At 35.2% G+C, this 23,846-nt stretch overlaps 1 protein-coding gene across 2 annotated transcripts in view; it reads right to left on the bottom strand.

The window, feature by feature from the left end:
• LOC125646079 (mRNA-capping enzyme-like) overlaps nucleotides 1–23,846 on the bottom strand; it is a 33,455-nt gene that overhangs the window by 2,074 nt on the left and 7,535 nt on the right. For both annotated transcript variants that reach the window (XM_056139510.1, XM_056139509.1), the window contains exons 5-17: nucleotides 23,506–23,594; nucleotides 21,668–21,743; nucleotides 20,426–20,565; nucleotides 19,861–19,949; nucleotides 19,350–19,453; nucleotides 18,104–18,205; nucleotides 16,683–16,818; nucleotides 16,253–16,324; nucleotides 14,842–15,006; nucleotides 7,962–8,033; nucleotides 5,698–5,798; nucleotides 4,795–4,861; nucleotides 1,167–1,290 (exon numbers count right to left, since the gene is read on the bottom strand). In XM_056139510.1, coding sequence (XP_055995485.1) covers nucleotides 1,167–1,290; nucleotides 4,795–4,861; nucleotides 5,698–5,798; nucleotides 7,962–8,033; nucleotides 14,842–15,006; nucleotides 16,253–16,324; nucleotides 16,683–16,818; nucleotides 18,104–18,205; nucleotides 19,350–19,453; nucleotides 19,861–19,949; nucleotides 20,426–20,565; nucleotides 21,668–21,743; nucleotides 23,506–23,594 — 1,337 coding nt within the window. The remainder of the gene's footprint in view (nucleotides 1–1,166; nucleotides 1,291–4,794; nucleotides 4,862–5,697; nucleotides 5,799–7,961; nucleotides 8,034–14,841; nucleotides 15,007–16,252; nucleotides 16,325–16,682; nucleotides 16,819–18,103; nucleotides 18,206–19,349; nucleotides 19,454–19,860; nucleotides 19,950–20,425; nucleotides 20,566–21,667; nucleotides 21,744–23,505; nucleotides 23,595–23,846) is intronic.

Raw genomic sequence — 23,846 nt, 5'->3', positions numbered from 1 at the left:
CAAGCAAATGATTCTTAAAAATTGGAGACAATATATTACTAAGTCCAGTTTAACCCTTGACCTTTGACTAGGTGACCTCAAAATTGATATAGGTTATCTTCTCCTGAAGAAGATGTACCAGTGTACCAAATTTGATATCTGTCAAGCAAAGGGTTCTCCAGATATTGAAAGGACAGTATATTTCTATGTCCAGTTTGACCCTTGACCTTTGACCATGTGACCTCAAAATCAATAGGGGTCATTTTCTCCTGAAGATGTACCAGTGTACCAAGTTTGATATCTGTCAAGCAAAGGGTTCTCAAGATATTGAGTGGACAGTATATATTCCTATGTCCATTTTGACCCTAGACCTTTGACAATGGGACCTCAAAATTGATATAGGTCATCTTCTCCTGAAGATGTACCAGTGTACCAAGTTTGATGTCTGTCACATAAACAGTTCTCTAGACATTGAGCGGTCAGTATATTCCTATGTCCAGTTTGACCCTTGACAATGTGACCTCAAAATCAATAGAGGTCATCTACTCCTTAGGATGTACCAGTTTACCAAGTTTGTTTGTCTGCTGTTTGCTTGTTTGTCAAGCAAAGGGTTTTCAAGATATTGAGCGGACAGTATCTTCCTATATCCAGAGTGGATTGACCCTTGACCTTTGACCTGAAAATCAATAGGAGTCCTCTTCTACTCATAACCAAACCACATATGAAACATCATTATGATAAATTGAATAGTTCTCAAGATATTGAGTAGACAACATGTGGTCTACTAACCGACCAACAGATGCAAGGCAATATGCCCCTCTTATTTGATAGGGGACATAAAAAATTTCACAGCAAATAACATTAATTATCATGATTTATGCATGAAACAATTCTTGCTTTTTACACAGTAAAGACTCATTACAGTATAGCAGGAAATTAACTCACGGAGTTAATTTTCGCTATATTCGCTGAAACAAAATTTCCGCGAATTTAACATTCAGTGAATTAATCTTTCATATTGATAAGAAATCGGGTTCAGGATATTAAGATTTGTTTTTCTGCGAATTAAACTGACCACGATTTGTTGCTAAATGAAAAAATTGCGATTTTTTCCGACCGCAATATTAACCTGCTATACAGTATTCTCTGGGTTTCTGGGGTTAATGAAATATAACAAAAAGCAATACCTTGAGCTGTGGATATGCTGTTAGGAAATGATTTATCAGTCCTCTGTCTCATGAAGATCCATTCCTTCCCATTGTACGAACACTCAATAATTTTACCATCCAATTCTTTCAGTTCTTTTGTCAACTGTAAGTAATGTTTTATTCAACATAATTCATGAGGGCATGAATTGTGATGCTTCATGCCAGCATACTTCATGAAGCGTGTTAGCATTTCATGAAAAGTATGCTGTTATGAGGCATTGCAATTCATACCCTCATGTAATTTCAAACATGATGTTTATTTCTTATTGCATTCTACATTCATTTCTATCAGAATTCTCAGCTGTAAAAATTGACGTACATGTGCATACTATATTTATCAAGATTCATAAATGCATTGTTTACAACTGCAATGAATTGTGAGGAAATGACCATCACTACAATTTGCAAAGATCTCTAACGCAAAAACATTGGAAATGTAAATATTCAAAATAATTTCTGATTAGTAAAAAAAATCCTTTGTCACTAATTTCAAAACTATACTTTAAACAGGGAGATTATTTGAAAAACCCCTTGAATTCACAGAAATTGGGAATGTTTACATATTAATATGATATATTCCCATATAAAACTTTAAGTCTGTATTGCAGCTCAAACCTATCTCTTGGGTATTGATTTGATCAAACTTTAATCAGCACTACCTAAAAGATGCTTGCAAATCAATATGACTATTCCATGTCCTCCTGCTCTTAAGGAAAAGATTTTAAAAGATTTTTCCTCTACATATTCTTACATAAAACTTCAATCCTCTATTGCAGTCCCACCCTACCCCGGACCACCTCATATTGAACAAACTTGAATCCACACTTCCTGATAATGCTTACATATCAATACGACTGATCATGGCCCAATTGCTCTTGAGAAAATATTTTAAAAAGTTTTTGCCTATATATATTCCATATAAAACTTTGTTACCCTATTGTGGCCCCATCCTACCCTCAGTGGCCATGATATGAATCTATACTCTGAAAATCCTTGCATATCAATAACTAATCTGACCCTGCTGTTCTTGAGAAGATTTTAAAAGATTTTCCTTTTCCTGTTTATCCCCATGTAAAACTTCACTCCCAAAGTTTACACCGACAACAGACATCAGAAAAGCTCTCATGAACATTTGCCTTTGATGAGCTAAAACCAAATGTCCATTACAACAATGTTTATCTTGAAATCACCTGCATCCCATTTTACTAGCTTGTTGCAGAACACACCACACTTTCTGTGAACTTGCATGAAACCAAAGTGACTCCTTGTCATTGAGAAATATGATTGCTTGATTTAGTGAGGGATTTTATTAAAACACATTAAAAAACATTTAGTTTTTTTTTTTTTATATAAATTGAGTCTTTTCCATCAAAAAAAGTTTAAAACAAAAAAATAACAAAACAACCATATTTTTAGTTCTTGACTCTATTTATCAATTTTTTTCCCCAGCCAGGTAACTTTAAAGAAATTTTGCTCATAAAATTGGGAAAATGGGTGTCAGACTTTTTGTCATTGTGAGTGGACCTGATATTCGGTCTAACTTTGAAGGCAGTAATGGCCCTGCAAGTCATTTAAAGTTCTTGTTTCCTAGAGTACTGAATATACTCGCCTATAAGTCGGTTCGTCTACAAGTCGGTTGTATAGTTTTTAGGTTATTTTGGAGGGAATTGCCAATGACCCATTTATAAGTCTGTCTAACTTTTTTCAAAAATCAGTTGATAATTTCAAATCAATGCTCTGTTTTTACATATGTACCTGTGTTTCAAATAATATTTTGAAAAATGCGCCAATATTTGATATTTTTTTCTTGACAAATCAATTTCATATCAATACTCTTATGTATTTATCTGTGTTCCAATAATATTTTGGGATATGATGTCGATATTTCATTTTTTATTCTCAACAATCGAAACAGTTACTATTTTGTTTATTTCATCTATGTTTTTGTTGTTTAAAAAATACTAGGCTATACATTATGCCGTCCAGAAAAATACTATTCTAAATATTACATAAATTCATCCAAAGCCATTTCATGCTTATTCAGAGTAATAAATCTAAATACATCCAGCTCTTTTTTTTTCTTCTTACAGCCACTTTAAAAATGGGGCAAAATTGAAACGAAAATGAAAATGTCTCTGTATTAAGTATCTTCTGGTAAAGGTATCTACAATCACTATAAACCATTTCTCTGACCATGGCACTGGACAGTTAACAAAAAACCCTATGTGCAATAAAAAAAAAGCATAACCATCAGTCTGACTAAAGCCAGCCCCTATTCACTTCGTTCATTCGAAGTGAATTAGTAGGGGCTGGCTTTAGTCAGACTGCAACGAAGTGAATTAGTAGGGGCAGGCTTTAGGTGTCGGTGGCCTAGTGGTAAGGCTGTCAGACTCTCGACCAAAAGGTCGTGGGTTCGAGTCCTGGCCACGGCAGGACCGACGTTGTGTCCTTGGGAAAGGCACTTTACATGAATTTCCTCACTCAACCAAAGTGTAAAAAGGGGTACCTGGCTATAGACAGTGAAAGATATTGTTAGAATGTTAGTGCTCTATCGCCTGTAACGGCAGCTTGCACTGTATGCTTCCCAGGAAGCTGAGAAAGTTCTCGATGGTTATAAGGTCTGCCAGGGAAATAATGTATTGTAAAGCGCATTTGAGCAGCTGGAAAAAGCGCTATATAAAACCAATCCTTATTATCATTATTATTTAGTCAGACTGCAACAAAGTGAATTAGTAGGGGCTGGCTTTAGTCAGACTGTAATGAAGTGAATTAGTAGGGGCTTGCTTTAGTCAGACTGCAATGAAGTGAATTAGTAGGGGCTGGCTTTAGTCAGACTGTAATGAAGTGAATTAGTAGGGGCTGACTTTAGTCAGACTGCAACGAAATGAATTAGTAGGGGCTGGCTTTAGTCCGACTGTAATGAAATGAATTAGTAGGGGCTGGCTTTAGTCAGACTGCAATGAAGTGAATTAGTAGGGGCTGGCTTTAGTCAGACTGTAATGAAGTGAATTAGTTGGGGCTGGCTTTAGTCAGACTGTAATGAAGTGAATTAGTAGGGGCTGGCTTTAGTCAGACTGCAACGAAGTGAATTAGTAGGGTCTGGCTTTAGTCAGACTGTAATGAAGTGAATTAGTAGGGGCTTGCTTTAGTCAGACTGTAATGAAGTGAATTAGTAGGGGCTGACTTTAGTCAGACTGCAACGAAATGAATTAGTAGGGGCTGGCTTTAGTCAGACTGTAATGAAATGAATTAGTAGGGGCTGGCTTTAGTCAGACTGCAATGAAGTGAATTAGTAGGGGCTGGCTTTAGTCAGACTGTAATGAAGTGAATTAGTAGGGGCTGGCTTTAGTCAGACTGTAACGAAGTGAATTAGTAGGGGCTGGCTTTAGTCAGACTGCAACGAAATGAATTAGTAGGGGCTGGCTTTAGTCAGACTGTAACGAAGTGAATTAGTAGGGGCTGACTTTAGTCAGACTTTATATACCCTACTCTTCTAGTCTGTCAGACCTCCGTGAATTTGTTTTTCTATTGAAAATAACATTTGAAATATAACATGTAAAATGAGTTACAGCACAAACAAAAGGATATCCTGAATTCCACACCCTACCTTCATCTGAGCCAGTGGAGCATCCTGATGAAGTACAAATAGGTATCCTTTAGTGGTAGGTAACATTCTGTGAACAAAAAAACACCTCATCATAAATTGAATATATGTAAATCAAATACATTACAACGTACATGCGGGAAACTAATTTCCATAATAACACACACCCAGCACTACATTACATTACATTCCTACTCACCCCTCTCCTCCACAATAACACACACCCAGCACTACATCACATTTACATTTATTCCTACTCACCCCTCTCCTCCACAATAACACACACCCAGCACTACATTACATTTACTCCTACTCACCCCTCTCCACCAAAATAACACACACCCAGCACTACATTACATTACACTCCTACTCACCCCTCTCCTCCACAATAACACACACCCAGCACTACATTACATTCCTACTCACCCCTCTCCTCCACAATAACACACACCCAGCACTACATTTATTCCTACTCACCCCTCTCCTCCACAATAACACACACCCAGCACTACATTACATTCCTACTCATCCCTCTCCTCCACAATAACACACACCCAGCACTACATTACATTACATTCCTACTCACCCCTCTCCTCCACAATAACACACACCCAGCACTACATTACATTCCTACTCACCCCTCTCCTCCACAATAACACACACCCAGCACTACATTACATTCCTACTCACCCCTCTCCTCCACAATAACACACACCCAGCACTACATTTATTCCTACTCACCCCTCTCCTCCACAATAACACACACCCAACACTACATTTATTCCTACTCATCCCTCTCCTCCATAATAACACACACCCAGCACTACATTACATTACATTCCTACTCACCCCTCTCCTCCACAATAACACACACCCAACACTACATTACATTACATTCCTACTCACCCCTCGCCACATTCTTTGACCACCTTAAGTTTAAAGTCAATCGAATTCATATCTGGAGGTTTCCATTTCAAAACGTTTGAACACCTTCCAGGTTCATATGCCTGGAATAGAATTAATTTTTCTTGGTAATCATTGCTCTTCCTTAGCCACTCAGTCAATAAAACACTGTAGAGCAAGAAAATCTGGTACGCTATTTATTCTAGAGCCTTTAGCACAAAACTACATACATTTGGTAGTGTGTTAAGATTTATCAGTATTTGGTACGTTTTCTTTGACCAAAGATTGTACACCCAAGTAAAAAAAAAAAAAGCAATGATCCTGCAGTGTGTAATATATACATTTCGTTGAAATGTTCTGATCATTTTAAGATACAAAGTGACGTGATGCAACTCACTGCAATGATTACACATGTGAGTCACATGATTAGCTCTTCATCAGCTGAAAACTGATGACTCAGAGAATTATCCAAAGCTCTGGAAAAACGGTGCTCTCACTGTGATATTTCATCGAACAAGAGAACCGCAAACGGTACATCATGCGCATGTTAAACAGTGATAACAAAATTTCAGTGCAATATCTGTATCCACAATGAGAAAAAATCCAGGAAACTATTTGACCTACTTTAAGCCCTAAAGTAGGTCACGATGCATCAATTAAGGGGAAATGCAAACTGAATCTGTATTTCTTTGAGAGGAAGGTTGTGACTACATTTCAGGGCAATCTCTGTATCCATAACAAGAAAAAAAATCTGGAAAACTGTTTGACCTACTTTAATCCCTATTGTTGGTCATGGTGACCCAATCCAGCTGAAATGCAAACAGAACTTCAATTCCTCCAATAGGAAGCTTGTGACTAAATTTCAGGGCAATATATATTTCTGTAACGATTGATTGATTGAATATTGTTTAACGTCCCTCTCGAGAATATTTCACTCATTTTTCTGTAACGAAAAAAGTCCAGAAAACTGTTTGACCTTCTTTTAGCCTTAAAGTAGGTCACAGTGCACCAATCCAGCTGAAATGCAAACTCACTTACACTTCTTGAGGGAGAAATTGTGATCAAATTGCAACACTTTACATGCATCCATTTTGGGGGGAAAGCCTGGAAAACATTACCTCGGATGGACATATGGACGGACAGTGCCATAACATAATATGTCCCATCTAATAACCGACGTATAAAAACCAGTAGATAAAATAGATAATTATTTGTAAAGTACCGCAATTTTAATAACTATACAAGTATTCTCATACATACATTGTTGTTGATAATTGCTTGGTTTGAAAGAAAAAATAGTGAAGCTAAATGACATCACGATGCACTGTTTAAATCAACTGTGTTCTATATATCCCACGTTAAATGATTAGGCAGATCAAATGTCTAAAGACATGTCACAAAATGTTAAGGGTCTTATCTTGCCTCAACAGTCCCACTGTAAATAAAATCTATTAGTAATTCTGACACAAATATGTGTGTTTAAACTTTTGAACTTCCGTGTGTACTGTTCCCCAGGCTTCCCTGTTGCTGGTGTGGCGTTACTACAGTTGGATTACCTGCCTGAGACACAACTGAGAAAGAAGTTGCTCATGTACCATCTTTTCTAGTTTTATAGCATTGTACCCGTACCTTAGATTGCAGAAAAGTGTGTGTTCGTGTGCAACAAGTAACAGTAAACATTCAATGAAATTAATATTTAAAAGAATAACAATCTCCTTGTCAAAATACATGTAATACTATAATGAAACGGATTTTGTATCAATATACTTTATTACATGTATTTAGTTTAGCCTGTATCTGCAGTTTTGTAGCTCCCAGGTCTAAAATGTCAACTCCCTCACATCTTAGAACATCAGGAATAAAATACTTTAATGTACAACATATTTTGGAAGAACTTAATCTACATACTTTTATGTCCATTAAAGGGTGACCGGTGTCAAGGATCATAACCCCCTTGGCACACAAAAGATTGTTTCCCTGATGTTCGAAAAAGAGTAGGCTCACTCAAACACTCACAACCAAACATAATTCAATTAGTTAACCGTCATAAAACAGTTGAAATATTGCCAAAACGGCGTAAAAGCTCAATCAATCAATCAATCAGTCTACGTACTACTGTGCATCCATAGGCTACTGTATCATAGGAAACAAGATGGCTTGTACTAAACCAGTGATATTTATCAGCATAAAGGAGATGTTTCCTCTTTAAACTGTGTACTAAGCTTGTTTCTTAGCATAATGATAAATTGAGGCCAATTCATACATACATCAGGCACTGGTTGGAAGATGAGACCATCTACTTCATGACTGACTTGGCTGGCAAAACTGCCATCTAAAATCTGAAATATTTAACAGATGTGAAATTTAATTCATGCTTTCAGGTTCAAATGAAATAGAATTTATTAAATAAAATGTATATATATTTACTGTATAAATGAAATTTTTTGTGTATTGTAGATTTTACAAATTCATGCAATAATTTTCACATGTAGGTGGCCTCTTTTTGATGTTTTTTCTTCTTCTGCACAATCAAACATTTCACCGAGAAACATAATACAGACGTGCAAATACATGCAAAGGATACATGGCATCTAATGGAAAAGTTTCTTCTTGTTTATTTATAAACTACAATGTTTAGATGTCCACATCTACAGTAAAATAGATGTAGGACTACAAAAATAAAACAAACTATATTCGGTTTTAAATTTTAAAAGGAATAATTCACTAGAGTATAATTTGGCCCTCATATTGGTAATAATTCACTAGAATATAATTTGGCCCTCATATTGGCAATAATTCAAGGACATTGGCAAGTCAATGGAACTCAAGATAGAATTTCAAATAAAAGCTTAAAAAGACATTTATCAACAACTGTATGCATTATGATAATGGTGTAATAAAAATTAAGACTGGCAAAATAAATACTAATTCTTTGTTTATGATTATCTCAACATAAAAATTCCTGAATTTCACATTAATATGAATTTCAAATCCTAGAGTCAGAAATTCCTATCATCAACCCTAGTCCTTTAAATCTGAAAATTGCAAAACAGTTAGGAAGACATTTAAAGGCCTATATATGGTGTGGGTTTAATTGGGTTCATCCTAATAGGACTTATATAACCAGTTGTTTTTGTGAAAAACTATATCTGCGGTGGCAACAAAGACCAAATGAAATGTCATAAAGAATCTAGACACAACATATGAAAACCCAACCTTTAATAGTTCATAAGATATTGTCTGTGTTAACTTTTTTAAATAGTAAGTCAAACTCTAAGGTCACAAGGTAAAAGATTATGGTATCAAATGAAAGGTCTTGTGATTAGAAACCTACATATATAATGCAAAAGCCCTATCTTAAATAGTTCACAAGATATTGCTTAAGTTAATTTTTCTTCAATGTGGGTCAAACTCCAAGGTAAAAAATAGTGGTACCAAAAGAAAAGTCTTATCACAAGGAATGCACATATGAAATGAATGCTTCTAAAAATATTGTAATTGGTTTTTATTCTATGCATTTGAATAAATCTTTTACAATTCAGTGATCAAGATCAAAGCAGTTAGTCCTCATTTTTCATATGCTTGAGGCTATCTTTTGGTGTTTGTGATGCATTACAATTGATCATGAATGTCAGTTTGACACAAACAAAACATGTCTCATTAATTTGTTCTGATAGGTGATTTTAAAAGTGTACAATCTAATTAAGATTAGATGTTAGATCTGCTCCCATACTTGCATATATCAGGTAAAAAAAAATAAAATAAATAGTTTCTCAGGCCAGAAATTTCATCAAATTTTGATGAGGTGGACAGGTATCTCTTTTTTAATTGGCTGTAGCATGAGTTATCTTTCTTATTTAATGTTGATTTTAGGAAGAGTTACCTTTTCTTTCTCATACATAGATGAAGGTATCACACCGGTAATTATTTTCACTATATATTACTATAGAGGGGGAAAAATCATTAAAAATCAGTTTACAAAATTGATGCCGAATAACGCAGTCAGACACGTTCTATGTTACCTATCTCGTCTGCCGACACCAGAAAAACAACACCCTACGCGGCATTTTCGAAAAAAAATTACCCGCAAACAAGACTACCCTCAAATCCACGTGTTTTTCACATGTGTGTAAACAGCCGGAGTGCACCTCAGGAAGTAGCCTCAGCTACCAACAGCAAATAGTTCCTTTGTATACACTTGATTATTTCTACAAATTACACAAAATTTCCTAATCAGGGGTACAAAAATTAAGAGAAAAGAAGAAGAGGAAATGAGAAAAGTCGCGCAAGGAAAAAAAATATTTCTTTAGATATATGGAACTACAATTGACTAAGTTCATTTTGATTGGACAATTACCGGTGTGATACCTTGAAGACAACTAAATCTTCATCAAAAAATGTCAAATTTGCACAGCAGGTGCCCGTTTCATTCATCAATAGTATACCCCATGCACACAGCGATCGGAGCAAGATAACTGACGTAACTGGTGATTTACTTCCCCTGGGGACTATCGTGATTTCTGCCTGTTTCATCAGTGAAATATGAGGCGCGTGTGGTACTTTTTAAATTGAAATAACTTTGTATAAAATCAAGATATTTCCGCAAAAATGGTTTCATTGGAAAGAAGAATGATGAAATTTGCTATTTCAATCACTTATTAATCCTAAATTTATTTATACATTTTTTTAAATTGCTAATTATTTCAAATTTCATATGAGTGAGATCTTTGGTTTTGTGAAAATATTCAATTTTCGGTACTATAATGGAATCTGCATCTGGTCAATTTGGTATCCTAGAAGAGCCCATTAATTACGCTTAACAGATTAAACCAAGTTGATACTCACGGGTGATTAGTGTTTCAGATAATGGCCCCCTAATCTGGCAGGGGTTGTGCGTATTTAGCCTTTCTTCAAAGCAGGGGTAACACATTAAGAAGAGTAAATACTGATTAAAACAAATAAATAAGACTAAAGTCTGACTGGATAATATGACGTTTTTAAACGTGTACACAAATCATACAGAAATCATCGATGTAACTGTTCATTACAAAAAATTTAAGCTAAAACATTTCCTAAATTTTGGTTCTAAAGAAGATGTAGGTCAAATATCAAGGGCGCTAGGTATAGTGACGTTGAATTGCAAGTGTTCAAAATGCTCAAAACGGTAAGAATATCTAGTGACAAACTTGATATGCAGGACAGAACACAAATTTTTGGTCAACGCTTTAGAAGCCGGCAATAGAATTATGGCCTACGTCGTCAGAGCCTTGATATCCTGCTACGGAGGGGACTGTCGTAAATCGTGCCAGAAATATTACCTCGCGTGTTGGGCCCTTAAAACGAATAATTTGATATCTTCTGTGTTAAGGAGACATTTTGATGTTCATATGAGTGACCTTGACGGGCATTTACCATGAATTATCTGAATTTCTCTTTATGACATAAAATTAAAAATAAAATAAAATTTCTAAACTCTACGCAGAAATACGAAATCTCTTAATTGGGTTAATTTACAATGAGGACATTGAATCAAGAAGTCGTAGAGTTATGTATGATGCTTATGAATGTCAAGGAAAGTCCATCTAACAGTTGCGCAGGGCAGGAGGAGGGGGGTGGGGTTATTGTGCAATATGCGTATTGTAAAATCGATGTGAAATTTTGATACGTCTTTTGGATGTGTTAAGTGTTAAAACCGCCGGTGTATGCTATGTAGATGGGTGTTTATACAAATATTTACGATTTTCTAGCTGTATAAGACAAAAAATACGTTGTTGATACGTATTTAGATGTAATTGAAATTTCGCATTGTGTATTGCGTCATGTTTCTTGAATGGCCTATTAAAACACCGTTTTGTTTTTCAAACCTCTTGTTTTGATATCCAGTGCTGATTTTGAGCCGATGAAAAGGGAAAGGACTGAGAAAAACGGGAAATTCTGAAATTCACGACTTCCTTCAAGGTATCACACCGGTAATTATTTTCACTATATATTACTATAGAGGGGGAAAAATCATTAAAAATCAGTTTACAAAATTGATGCCGAATAACGCAGTCAGACACGTTCTATGTTACCTATCTCGTCTGCCGACACCAGAAAAACAACACCCTACGCGGCATTTTCGAAAAAAAATTACCCGCAAACAAGACTACCCTCAAATCCACGTGTTTTTCACATGTGTGTAAACAGCCGGAGTGCACCTCAGGAAGTAGCCTCAGCTACCAACAGCAAATAGTTCCTTTGTATACACTTGATTATTTCTACAAATTACACAAAATTTCCTAATCAGGGGTACAAAAATTAAGAGAAAAGAAGAAGAGGAAATGAGAAAAGTCGCGCAAGGAAAAAAAATATTTCTTTAGATATATGGAACTACAATTGACTAAGTTCATTTTGATTGGACAATTACCGGTGTGATACCAATAAGCATTGGAGTATGGAATTTTTATTTTTATGAAAAAATAGCTTTACAAATTACTTACTGTTATGTATTCTATCATTCTTATCCACTTCCATATAATTAAGTTTGCATTCAATAATCATTTGAACGAAAGATTTTTAAAATCTTGTTAAAACCTTCCAAATGTTTTACATAAATATTACATAATAGAGTTACCTCATTTACATAAATAAACAAATTTACATGTAAATTGGAAAAAAATTCCATGCGGTACATTTTCAACTGATGCAGCGGGGCCTGAGTAACTAATGATTAATTTTTTTGGCTTAACATTACATGTATGTATGCAAGCGGATCTAACATCTAAATTTAATTACATGTAGATTGTAAAGTGTATAAATTTCAAGAAATGTATCTTGGAATTTAAAAGCCAATGACTTAATTTCTGGGTATTTTAATTTCCATGACACAATAATAAGGATTTATGATAAACTAAATTTTGCTGGCACTTTGCATAATTTGTACCACATGGGAAAAACATGTTTACTGTGTGTATATACATGAACAGGTGATTTTCGATGGCTCAAACTTCGATCTCTCCAAGTTCTTGATCTTTCGAAATGATATCACAGTCCCATATTTTTTCTCTATACAGTAATACACGCTTGTAACGAACAAGTTAAAATCAAATTCACATTTGTTGCGAAGTGATGATTAATCCCATAAGAGATGAAAATAACAAAAATTTTGTTGGATATAATGAAGTTCAGTTATAATTTTTGGCTGGCCCTGGAGGTTTGCTGTGACCAGAAGTTCTTGATCTCTCTTTGGGTTCTGTTAAACACATTTCTTTATTTTTCACTCTTGATATCTCAAAGGTGGTGATGTATACATGCCATCAATCAAGCATATAATTATTTCCACTTGGACGTTACCTGGATAAGGTTGAATGCCATACTGTATATACATGTATATCACACACACATACTGTATATACATGTATATCACACACACACATACTGTATATACATGTATATCACACACACATACTGTATATACAAGTATATCACACACACATACTGTATATACATGTATATCACACACACATACTGTATATACATGTATATCACACACACATACTGTATATACATGTATATCACACACACATACTGTATCACACACACATACTGTATATACATGTATATCACACACACATACTGTATATACATGTATATCATACACACACATACTGAATATACATGTATATCACACACACATACTGTATCACACACACATACTGTATCACACACACATACTGTATATACATGTATATCACACACACATACTGTATATACATGTATATCACACACACATACTGTATATACATGTATATCATACACACACATACTGAATATACATGTATATCACACACACATACTGTATCACACACACATACTGTATATACATGTATATCACACACACATACTGTATATACATGTATATCATAAACACACATACTGAATATACATGTATATCACACACACATACTGTATCACACACACATACTGTATATACATGTATATCACACACACATACTGTATATACATGTATATCACACACATACATACTGTATATACATGTATATCACACACACACATACTGTATATACATGTATATCACACACACATACTGTATATACATGTATATCACACACACATACTGTATCACACACACATACTGTATCACACACACATACTGTATCACACACACATATTGTATATACATGTATATCACACACATGCATACTGAATATACATGTATATCACACACACACATACTGTATATACATGTATATCACACACACATACTGTATATACATGTATATCACACACACATACTGTATCACACACACATACTGTATCACACACACATACTGTATCACACACACATACTGTATATACATGTATATCACACACATGCATACTGAATATACATGTATATCACACACACATACTGTATCACACACACATACTGTATATATACATGTATATCACACACACATACTGTATATACATGTATATCACACACATATAGGGCTCACGACGGGTGTGACTGGTCAACAGGGGATGCTTACTCCTCCTAGGCACCTGATCCCACCTCTGGTGTGTCCAGGGGTCCGTGTTTGCCCAACTATCTAATTTGTATTGCTTATAGGAGTTATGAGATTGATCACTGTTCGTTATCTCACCTTGCATACTGTATATATACATGTATATCACACACACACATATTGTATATACATGTATATCACACACACACATACTGTATATACATGTATATCACACACACATACTGTATCACACACACATACTGTATATACATGTATATCACACACACATACTGTATATACATGTATATCACACACACATACTGTATCACACACACATACTGTATATACATGTATATCACACACACATACTGTATATACATGTATATCACACACACACATACTGTATATACATGTATATCACACACACATACTGTATATACATGTATATCACACACACATACTGTATCACACACACATACTGTATATACATGTATATCACACACACATACTGTATATACATGTATATCACACACACACATACTGTATATACATGTATATCACACACACATACTGTATATACATGTATATCACAAACACATACTGTATATACATGTATATACTCTAGGCCAAAAGAACTCACTTTTCTACACACAGATACATCCCAGAATGGCTTCATTCTAACGCTGAAGGGTTCCCTGGTTTTGTCAAACAAGCCCTGCATGATAGCGCTGTGTCTGGCACCAATGATTTCTTTCTCTATACAAACTAGGCGAGTGTTAAAATCAACTTTGCCAACCTCCTGTCCCTGTAAATGAGAGTATCCCTATAAATATTGTAATGTCCTGTTCCTGTAAATGAGAGTATCCCGATAAATATTGTAACCTCCTGTCCCTATAAATGAGAGTATCCCGATAAATATTGTAACCTCCTGTCCCTATGAATGAGAGTATTTCTATAAATATTGTAACCTCCTGTCCCTGTAAATGAGAGTATTTCTATAAATATTGTAACCTCCTGTCCCTGTCAATGAGAGTATCCCTATAAATATTGTAACCTCCTGTCCCTGTCAATGAGAGTATCCCTATAAATATTGTAATGTCCTGTCCCTGTCAATGAGAGTATTTCTATAAATATTGTAACCTCCTGTCCCTGTCAATGAGAGTATTTCTATAAATATTGTAATGTCCTGTCCCTGTCAATGAGAGTATCCCTATAAATATTGTAATGTCCTGTCCCTGTCAATGAGAGTATTTCTATAAATATTGTAACCTCCTGTCCCTGTCAATGAGAGTATCCCTATAAATATTGTAATGTCCTGTCCCTGTCAATGAGAGTATCCCTATAAATATTGTAATGTCCTGTCCCTGTCAATGAGAGTATTTCTATAAATATTGTAACCTCCTGTCCCTGTAAATGAGAGTATCCTTATAAATATTGTAACCTCCTGTCCTTGTCAATGAGAGTATTTCTATAAATATTGTAACCTCCTGTCCCTGTAAATGAGTGTATCCCTATAAATATTGTAACCTCCTGTCCCTGTCAATGAGAGTATCCATATAAATATTGTAACCTGTCCCTGTAAATGAGAGTATCCCTATAAATATTGCAACATGTTCACGTTCTCAATGGCCTAAAAATTTATACCAGAAAGTATTTGCATGGCTGAAATTAATATAAATAAACATTAATATCTTTAAATTTATAGGACTGTTATAATTACAGTTGGTTAAATAATATCAAACATGATAGATATTAACTTTCTTCCAATTTTGGGCCCAGAGGGCATAACATCAAGACAGCTTATAAAGAAAGAAATTTCAAAAAGATTACAATATTAACTACATTAACTGCAAACTACATGTGGATGTAGCATATGGGGGAAACAAGTACATATATGAATTGCAAATCAGGTGTATACATAAGTAAATGGGCAATATCAGTGTTATACCAACATATGAATGATAAACTATAATGATTTTTGCATCCCCTGATATTTCACCTCTATCTATGAATTTCTGGTTATGTCCTCTCAGTTTTTCACAGTAACTAACCTCAAATCTGACAATGTCATACACCAGATAACGGGGAACAGTCTTCCCTTCCACCGTGTCGAGAATCATTTCCTGAAATACATAAGAACTGCCTTCTAAATCTGTCCTGACCATCGTTAGATTTGTATACTAATCGGTAGAATTTAATTCAGATAAAGCACAGATATGAACTCGTACAGTAAAACATGCTTATAACAAACACACTTATATCAAATTCACGTTTATTGCGAAGTGAAATTTATTCCTTTATGAGAGGAAAATAAAAAAAAATTGATTAGATATAACAAAGTTTGGTTAAAACAAACTGTTTTTCGCTGGCCATGGAGGTACTCTATAACCGTGTTTGACTGTACTGTGACATAATATGTACAATTAATAACATTTTTGGCTCTTAACATAAAGTTTACATAGTCAAAATATAACTACTAACCCCATCTAACAGAGTATCTCTAATATGCGATTTGAGATCTTTTCTCCGTCGAAAGCTGAGCTCAGGAATATGGAACACTGTGTTATCTCTGTCAATCATGTAAATTTCATTTGGACCATCAACTAATGTCATATACCTTAAATAAAAATAACCCATAAGTGAATTTCTACAATGAAAAATTGCGCATGTGATACATGTACATGAATGCAATAAAAAAAAAGAGGCACATGGGGAACATCGCTCACCTGAGCAGCAATTCCTAGCAATACACAAGCTTGAGCAAAACTATCATTATACAAGCAGCTTGGTTCTGATGATCTGAGCAAATTTGAATCTACTTTATATCAGGAAGCTTTCAGGTAAATCTTCAAGATTTTAAAAGATTTTCTTTCTATATTTGCATGTATAACTTTGATCCCCTGTTGTGGCCCCAACATATGCCCAGTGGTCATGATTTTTACAAACTTGAAGCTCCACTATGTCAGGAAGCTTTCATGTAAATCTAAGCTCTTCTGGCCCAGTGGTTCTTGAGAAGAAGATTTTTAGATGACCCCACCCTATTTTTGCATTTTTGTGATTATCTACCCTTCATTTGAACAAACTTGAATCCCCTTCACCCAAGTATGCTTTGTGCCAAGTTTGGTTAAAATTGGTCTGGTGGTTCTGGAGAAGAAGACGAAAATGTGAAAAGTTTATGCCGACAATGCCGATGCTAACAGACAATGGACAAATTTTTATTATTTCACAAAAGTGAAAGAACTATGTTATATACAACTGGTAAATGACACATGATATCCCATGATTATAAGTAAATGCAGTGGTGATGGAAACTACACATACATATATATATATCCAATATACTGTGGACTCAATTAAATTCATGGGGCACAATTTCCATGGATTGTTGAGATTTTACAGCTTTGTTAGGACGTAATTTCATAGACAAGCCTTGAAGGTTTCTGTATATTAAAACACGTACATGTATATCAAAACATTAAATAGATTGAGTATATCATTGTGGTTTGAATTCTGTGGGATAGGGGTACCCTTGAAAGCCTCGAAAATTGAGCCCCTAAAAAATCTAATTATTCCACAGTAAGCAAAATCCTGCAGTAATTATATAAGTTCTGGTCCCATCCCTATACCCTCAATGACATGCTGACCTTGAAATTCACTATTTTTTCTTCTTCTACACATAAGGATGTTAAACCTACACGGAACTGGTTGAGTAATTTCCAAAGAAATTGATCAGAAATTTATGAATGGTGAATGATGCATGACAGATGAAGACCGATGGATCTGCCATCAGCAAGGGCTCTGACCACCACTTGCCTGTTATTTGTAAATGGGGAAATTGAAATAAACTCTATCAAATATTAGGCAGCTTTGATTAAAAAGAAAATGTTCATCAACAAATATACCTTGTGCCATCTGCTTTCCAGCTGACTTTGTAGGGTTTCTGTTTTAGAAAATTTAAATTTCGGATATCCATGGAAACTGGCTGTGATCCAGGAAACCCTGACCTGTCAAAAGAAGGGATATCTTAACTTATCGAGAAAACACATCCCTACATCACTGAAATATCATACTTAAGTGAGGAGTTATGATACAACTGCAAGACACACTTGAACTGTGGTTTATATATCATTGAAGGGATGATACCGTATATCAGGTTTTTTCCGCGTCATGTTTTTTCCGCGAATCAGAACCTAAAATAGTGTATTAAATTTACGTGAATCAAATTTTCACTATTTCAAAGTCATCGTGAAAATATAATTCACGATTATTTAAACTTATAAAAGAAGCCAGCTGGTGCAAGTATAACTCTTAATTTTTAATGCAAAAAATTCAATCATTGAAACGATTTACACGATTTCTGAGTTACTGATCACACAACGATTTTGCACTTTTCTTTACATTCAAGTAAATAAGCGACTCACTGCTGTATGTGAACGTAATAATCCACCCCAAGGCGTTACCCTATCTATTGTACTTGTATTAAACGACCACCTGTCTAACGCGACCAACGACCATGATTTTTACAACATTTTCATGTGCTTTCACGAAATTTTACCTTTATTCAACGACTGTACATTTTTCGATTATACGCGATTCCTACTTTCGATTTCAGTCGAGCATGACTATTCTGGGAATTATCATCCCTAACACTTTCCATTTTAAAACGCACAGGTAATAGTTCGGCTGTGATCATTTTTAGTCGCCACCCTGACTCAATTATTATACCCAATCTATCAACTGGTTAACGTATAATCTACACAGGATCGGATGAGATTAATTAATAAAACCTGAGTTGTTGTTTATTTAATAAAATCAAGTATCGGGGAATCAAGGCCATGGTTTTCATAGTAACGTTTTGAATTTCGACAGACTTTGAGATGTGCAGGATAGATCGGCATTATAACTTTATCATAAAAGCTAACTTTGTTTCAAATTTATGCGTACTTATTTTCCGCAATTCGGAAATCGTCGCGAACAAAGCGGAAATTGGATACACGCGGAAAAAACCTGATATACAGTAATATGAACTGTGGTTATGTCATTGAAGGGCTGATAATATGAACTGTGGTTACAGTGTATGTCAATGAAGGGCTGGCAATATGAACTGTGGTTATGTCATTGAAGGGCTGATAATATGATCTGACTTACTTTTGCCATTCACACATGCTCTGAACTTTTCGTTGGACTTCGGACAGCTTTGGTTGTAATTTTAGTTGACTTACACCCTTCACACCCAGCATAAACTTGGCATCCTATAAACACAACAGTTTTGCACATAGATAGTTCATCATTTAAAGATCTACTTTGAAACACTTTCTTTCCTTATAATTTGATTATTTTTTAAAAATTGAATTCAATGTAATTTGATGAATAAGTACACTGTATTAAAGAAATCTAATAAATTTTATATGATGTGGAGCAGAATTGCAATATGACACATCATGATGTCAATGCAGTTCATACAAAATAAGAAAAAAATGTTGTAAAATTCAAATGAACCAATCAAATTCCATTTTACAAGTAAAATCAAAATCATTTAAAATTACAAAAATATGTATCAGTGCATACATTCATTTGTAGAGAATATAAGAGTGTAAGGGTCAGCTAATAAATTTAGTGCACACACATGTAACAATGCCAGACGTCCGTGGTCACTAACCTTCTTATAGAACTCCTGTTTTCTGTGTTTGGGCGGCTCACCATTACTCTGTGTTAGAGATCGTCCATTGTCATCCACTGTTTCTTCCTCTTCATTGATTTAAAAATGTCAAAATAAATTTACTATACCATCAGAGAATACTGTTCAGAGATATTTATCAATAAACAAACAATATGTCCATAGGACATGAATGCTCCACCATGGTTGTTCAGAACTTAACACAAAAGTTCTTACAAAAAGACACCTGTGTATGACGTCTTATGAAGGCGTCTTCACAATGTTTATAGTTAAATGCAGAATGTGAGGTCAAGATCACAATCATCTTACCAAGATGTATCTATGTATAAAGTTTAAGTAAGAAATCCTCTATAGTTCATCCAGGTATGAACTATTGAACTAAATGTAGAATAGAATGGACAGAGGATGGACTCTTTACATGAACTCCATGTGCCTCTGCCACTTACAAGTACAAGACGGGGCATAATAAAAAACAATCATCAAAACTTTTTTTGATTATTGTTATAAATGTGATAATCTACGGTAAAAAGATGTTTTCCTCACTTACCATCACACCAGTCAGGAAGGGGAGGGGCTGGTAATGTGTTTTCCACTTCATCATATCGAAGGAACAATTCCTGTAGGTAATCTTGTTTGTAGATTCCAGGGGGCCTGGCTTTCGCAAAGCACTGAATAGCTGCTTCCACTCTAAAATTCGGAATTATTACGAGAATTTGTCACAATACATCTTGCTGGAAAATCTTTAACATACACTCAGTGGTTCGTGGTTCTATTAAAGTAACAAGAGGCCCATGGGCCACATCGCTCACCTGAGTCACCTTGGCCATATCTGAAGACTTTCCATATATATTTGCATGTAAAACCTTAGTCCCTATTATGGCCCAAACTACCCTTTGCAAACTTGAATCTACACTATGTCAGAAAGCTTTCATGTAAATGTCAACTTCTTTGGCCCAATGGTTCTTGAGAAGAAGATTTTTAAAGCTTTTTCCTATATTTGTATGTAAAACTTTGACCCCCCCCCCCACCCCCCTTGTGGCCCCATCCTACCCCCGGGGCCATGATTTCAACAAACTTGAATCTGCACTATGTCAGAAAGTTTTCATGTAAAAATCAGCTTTTCTGGGTCAGTGGTTCTTGAAAAGAAGATTTTAAAAGTTTTTCCCTATATATTTGTGTGCAAAACTTTGATCCCCCCTTGGGGCCCCATCTTATCCCCGGGGGCCATGATTTGAACAAACTTGAATCTGCACTATGTCAGAAAGTTTTCGTGTAAAAATCAGCTTTTCTGGCTCAGTGGTTCTTGAGAAGAAGATTTTTCCTATATATTTGTATGTAAAACTTTGATCCCCTATTGTGGCCCCATCCAACCCCAGGGGCCCCATGATTTGAATAAACTTGAATCTGTATTATGTCAGGAAGCTTTCAGGTAAATTTCAGCTCTTCTGGCCCAGTGGTTCTTGAGAAGAAGATTTTTAAATGACCCCACCCTATTTTTGCATTTTTGTGACTATCTTCCCTTTGAAAGGGACATGGCCCTTCATTTGAACAAACTTGAAAGCCCTTCACCCAAGGATGCTTTTGACCATGTTTGGTTGAAATTGGCCCAGTGGTTCTGGAGAAGAAGTCGAAAATGTGAAAAGTTTAATAGACAGACAGACGACGGACAAAAAGCGATCAGAAAAGCTCACTTGAGCTTTCAGCTCAGGTGAGCTAAAAACTTAAATAAGTAAGTGTGTATCAGAAAACTCAAATGACTGTGATCTCTTTCACTGTGTATACAGCTTACCCCCAAGACAACTGCTCCACAAGATAGGATATGATGAGGAATCCTGTTCTGTTGAAGCCATGTGTACAGTGAACACCTGAGGTCATAAACAAAGCTATCAACAGTGAAATAACATTCTACAGATATCAACAGTGAAAACAACATTCTACAGATACCAACAATGAAACAACATTCTACAGATATCAACAGTGATACATGTACAACATTACACAAATATCAACAGTAAAACAACATTCTACAAATATCAACAGTAAAAACAACATTCCAGATATCAAAGTAAACATTCCACAGATATCAACAGTGAAAACAAACATTCCACAGATATCAACAGTAAAAACAATCATTCCACAGATATCAACAGCAAAACAACATTCTACAAATATCAATAGTGATACATGTACAACATTACACAAATATCAACAGTAAAACAACATTCTACAAATATCAAAAGTAAAAACAACATTCCAGATACCAAAGTAAACATTCCACAGATATCAACAGTGAAAACAAGATTCCACAGATATCAACAGTAAAACAACATTCTACAAATATCAACAGTAAAAACAAACATTCCACAGATATCAACAGTAAAAACAATCATTCCACAGATATCAACAGTAAAACAACATTCTACAAATATCAATAGTGATACATGTACAACATTACACAAATATCAACAGTAAAACAACATTCTACAAATATCAAAAGTAAAAACAACATTCCAGATACCAAAGTAAACATTCCACAGATATCAACAGTGAAAACAAGATTCCACAGATATCAACAGTAAAACAACATTCTACAAATATCAACAGTAAAAACAAACATTCCACAGATATCAACAGTAAAAACAAACATTCCACAGATATCAACAGTAAAAACAAACATTCCACAGATACCAACAGTAAAAACAAACATTCAACAGATATCAACAGTAAAACAAACATTCCACAGATATCAACAGTAAAAACAAACATTCCACAGATACCAACAGTAAAAACAAACATTCAACAGATATCAACAGTAAAACAAACATTCCACAGATATCAACAGTGATACAACATTCTACAGATATCAACAGTAAAAAGAAGAGGTACTGTGAGCAATGTTCACTAAGAATACCCCCCGCTTACCCCAATCTCCCAAAGGGTGTTGGTAATAGGTATAAACTACCTCTTTTCTGAGTGTAAAAAACAAATGGCATGACAAACCAAACCATATTGCTACTTCGATGTCCAGTGCGTGTGACCTTTGACCTTTTGACCCCAAAATCAATAGGGAACATCTTCATCCCATGGGTAGTCCATATGTATGATATGGTGACTGTAGGTGGAAAGGATAACGCTTTAGAGCCCGGAAACCATATTGCTACTTCGATGTCCAGTGCACTTGACCTTTGACCTTTTGACCCCAAAATCGATAGGGAACATCTTCATCCCATGGGTAGTCCATATGTATGATATGGTGACTGTAGGTGGAAAGGATAATGCTTTAGAGTCCGGAAACCATTGCGTCTACAGACGGACGGACGGACAGACGGACAACCCGATTCCAGTATACCCCCCCCCCCCCACAACTTGTTGCGGGGGGTATAACAACATTCCAGATATCACAGTAAACATTCCACAGACATCAACAGTAAAAACAAACATTCCACAGACATCAACAGTAAAAACAAACATTCCACAGATATCAACAGTAAAAACAAACATTCCACAGACATCAACAGTAAAAACAAACATTCCACAGATATCAACAGTAAAAACAAACATTCCACAGATATCAATAGTGATACAACATTACACAGTTCAAATTCTTTTTAAGACAGACAGATGTACCTATAACTTCAAGGGGTTTCTGGTTAATAAATCTGGCACACATCTGGATAAATGTCTGTGTTTGATCTACTGAGGGTGTTTCACCATGTCTGAAATAGCAACATATCATGATCCATTTTCAAATACTGAAGACAAAAACATGAAAAAGATCACAGAGCGCTAATACTCTGGCAATCCATTTATTTCGGAGTACTTAAAACTGTGCATAATTGGAGCCGTTTCACTATTCAGAATAATCATGGCTCTGCACTTCTGTTTGGTGATATCTTTAAGTTTAAATTTCTGTCATGCATGATACATGTAATGGATAACTAGAGAATTTCACAGCCTAGTTCTCTCGC

The sequence above is a fragment of the Ostrea edulis genome, chromosome 6 (genome assembly GCF_947568905.1).
Source record: "Ostrea edulis chromosome 6, xbOstEdul1.1, whole genome shotgun sequence".
NCBI lineage: Eukaryota > Metazoa > Mollusca > Bivalvia > Ostreida > Ostreidae > Ostrea > Ostrea edulis.
The sequence above is the reverse complement of the archived record's forward strand: the minus strand, read 5'-3'. Positions and strand labels throughout refer to the sequence as shown.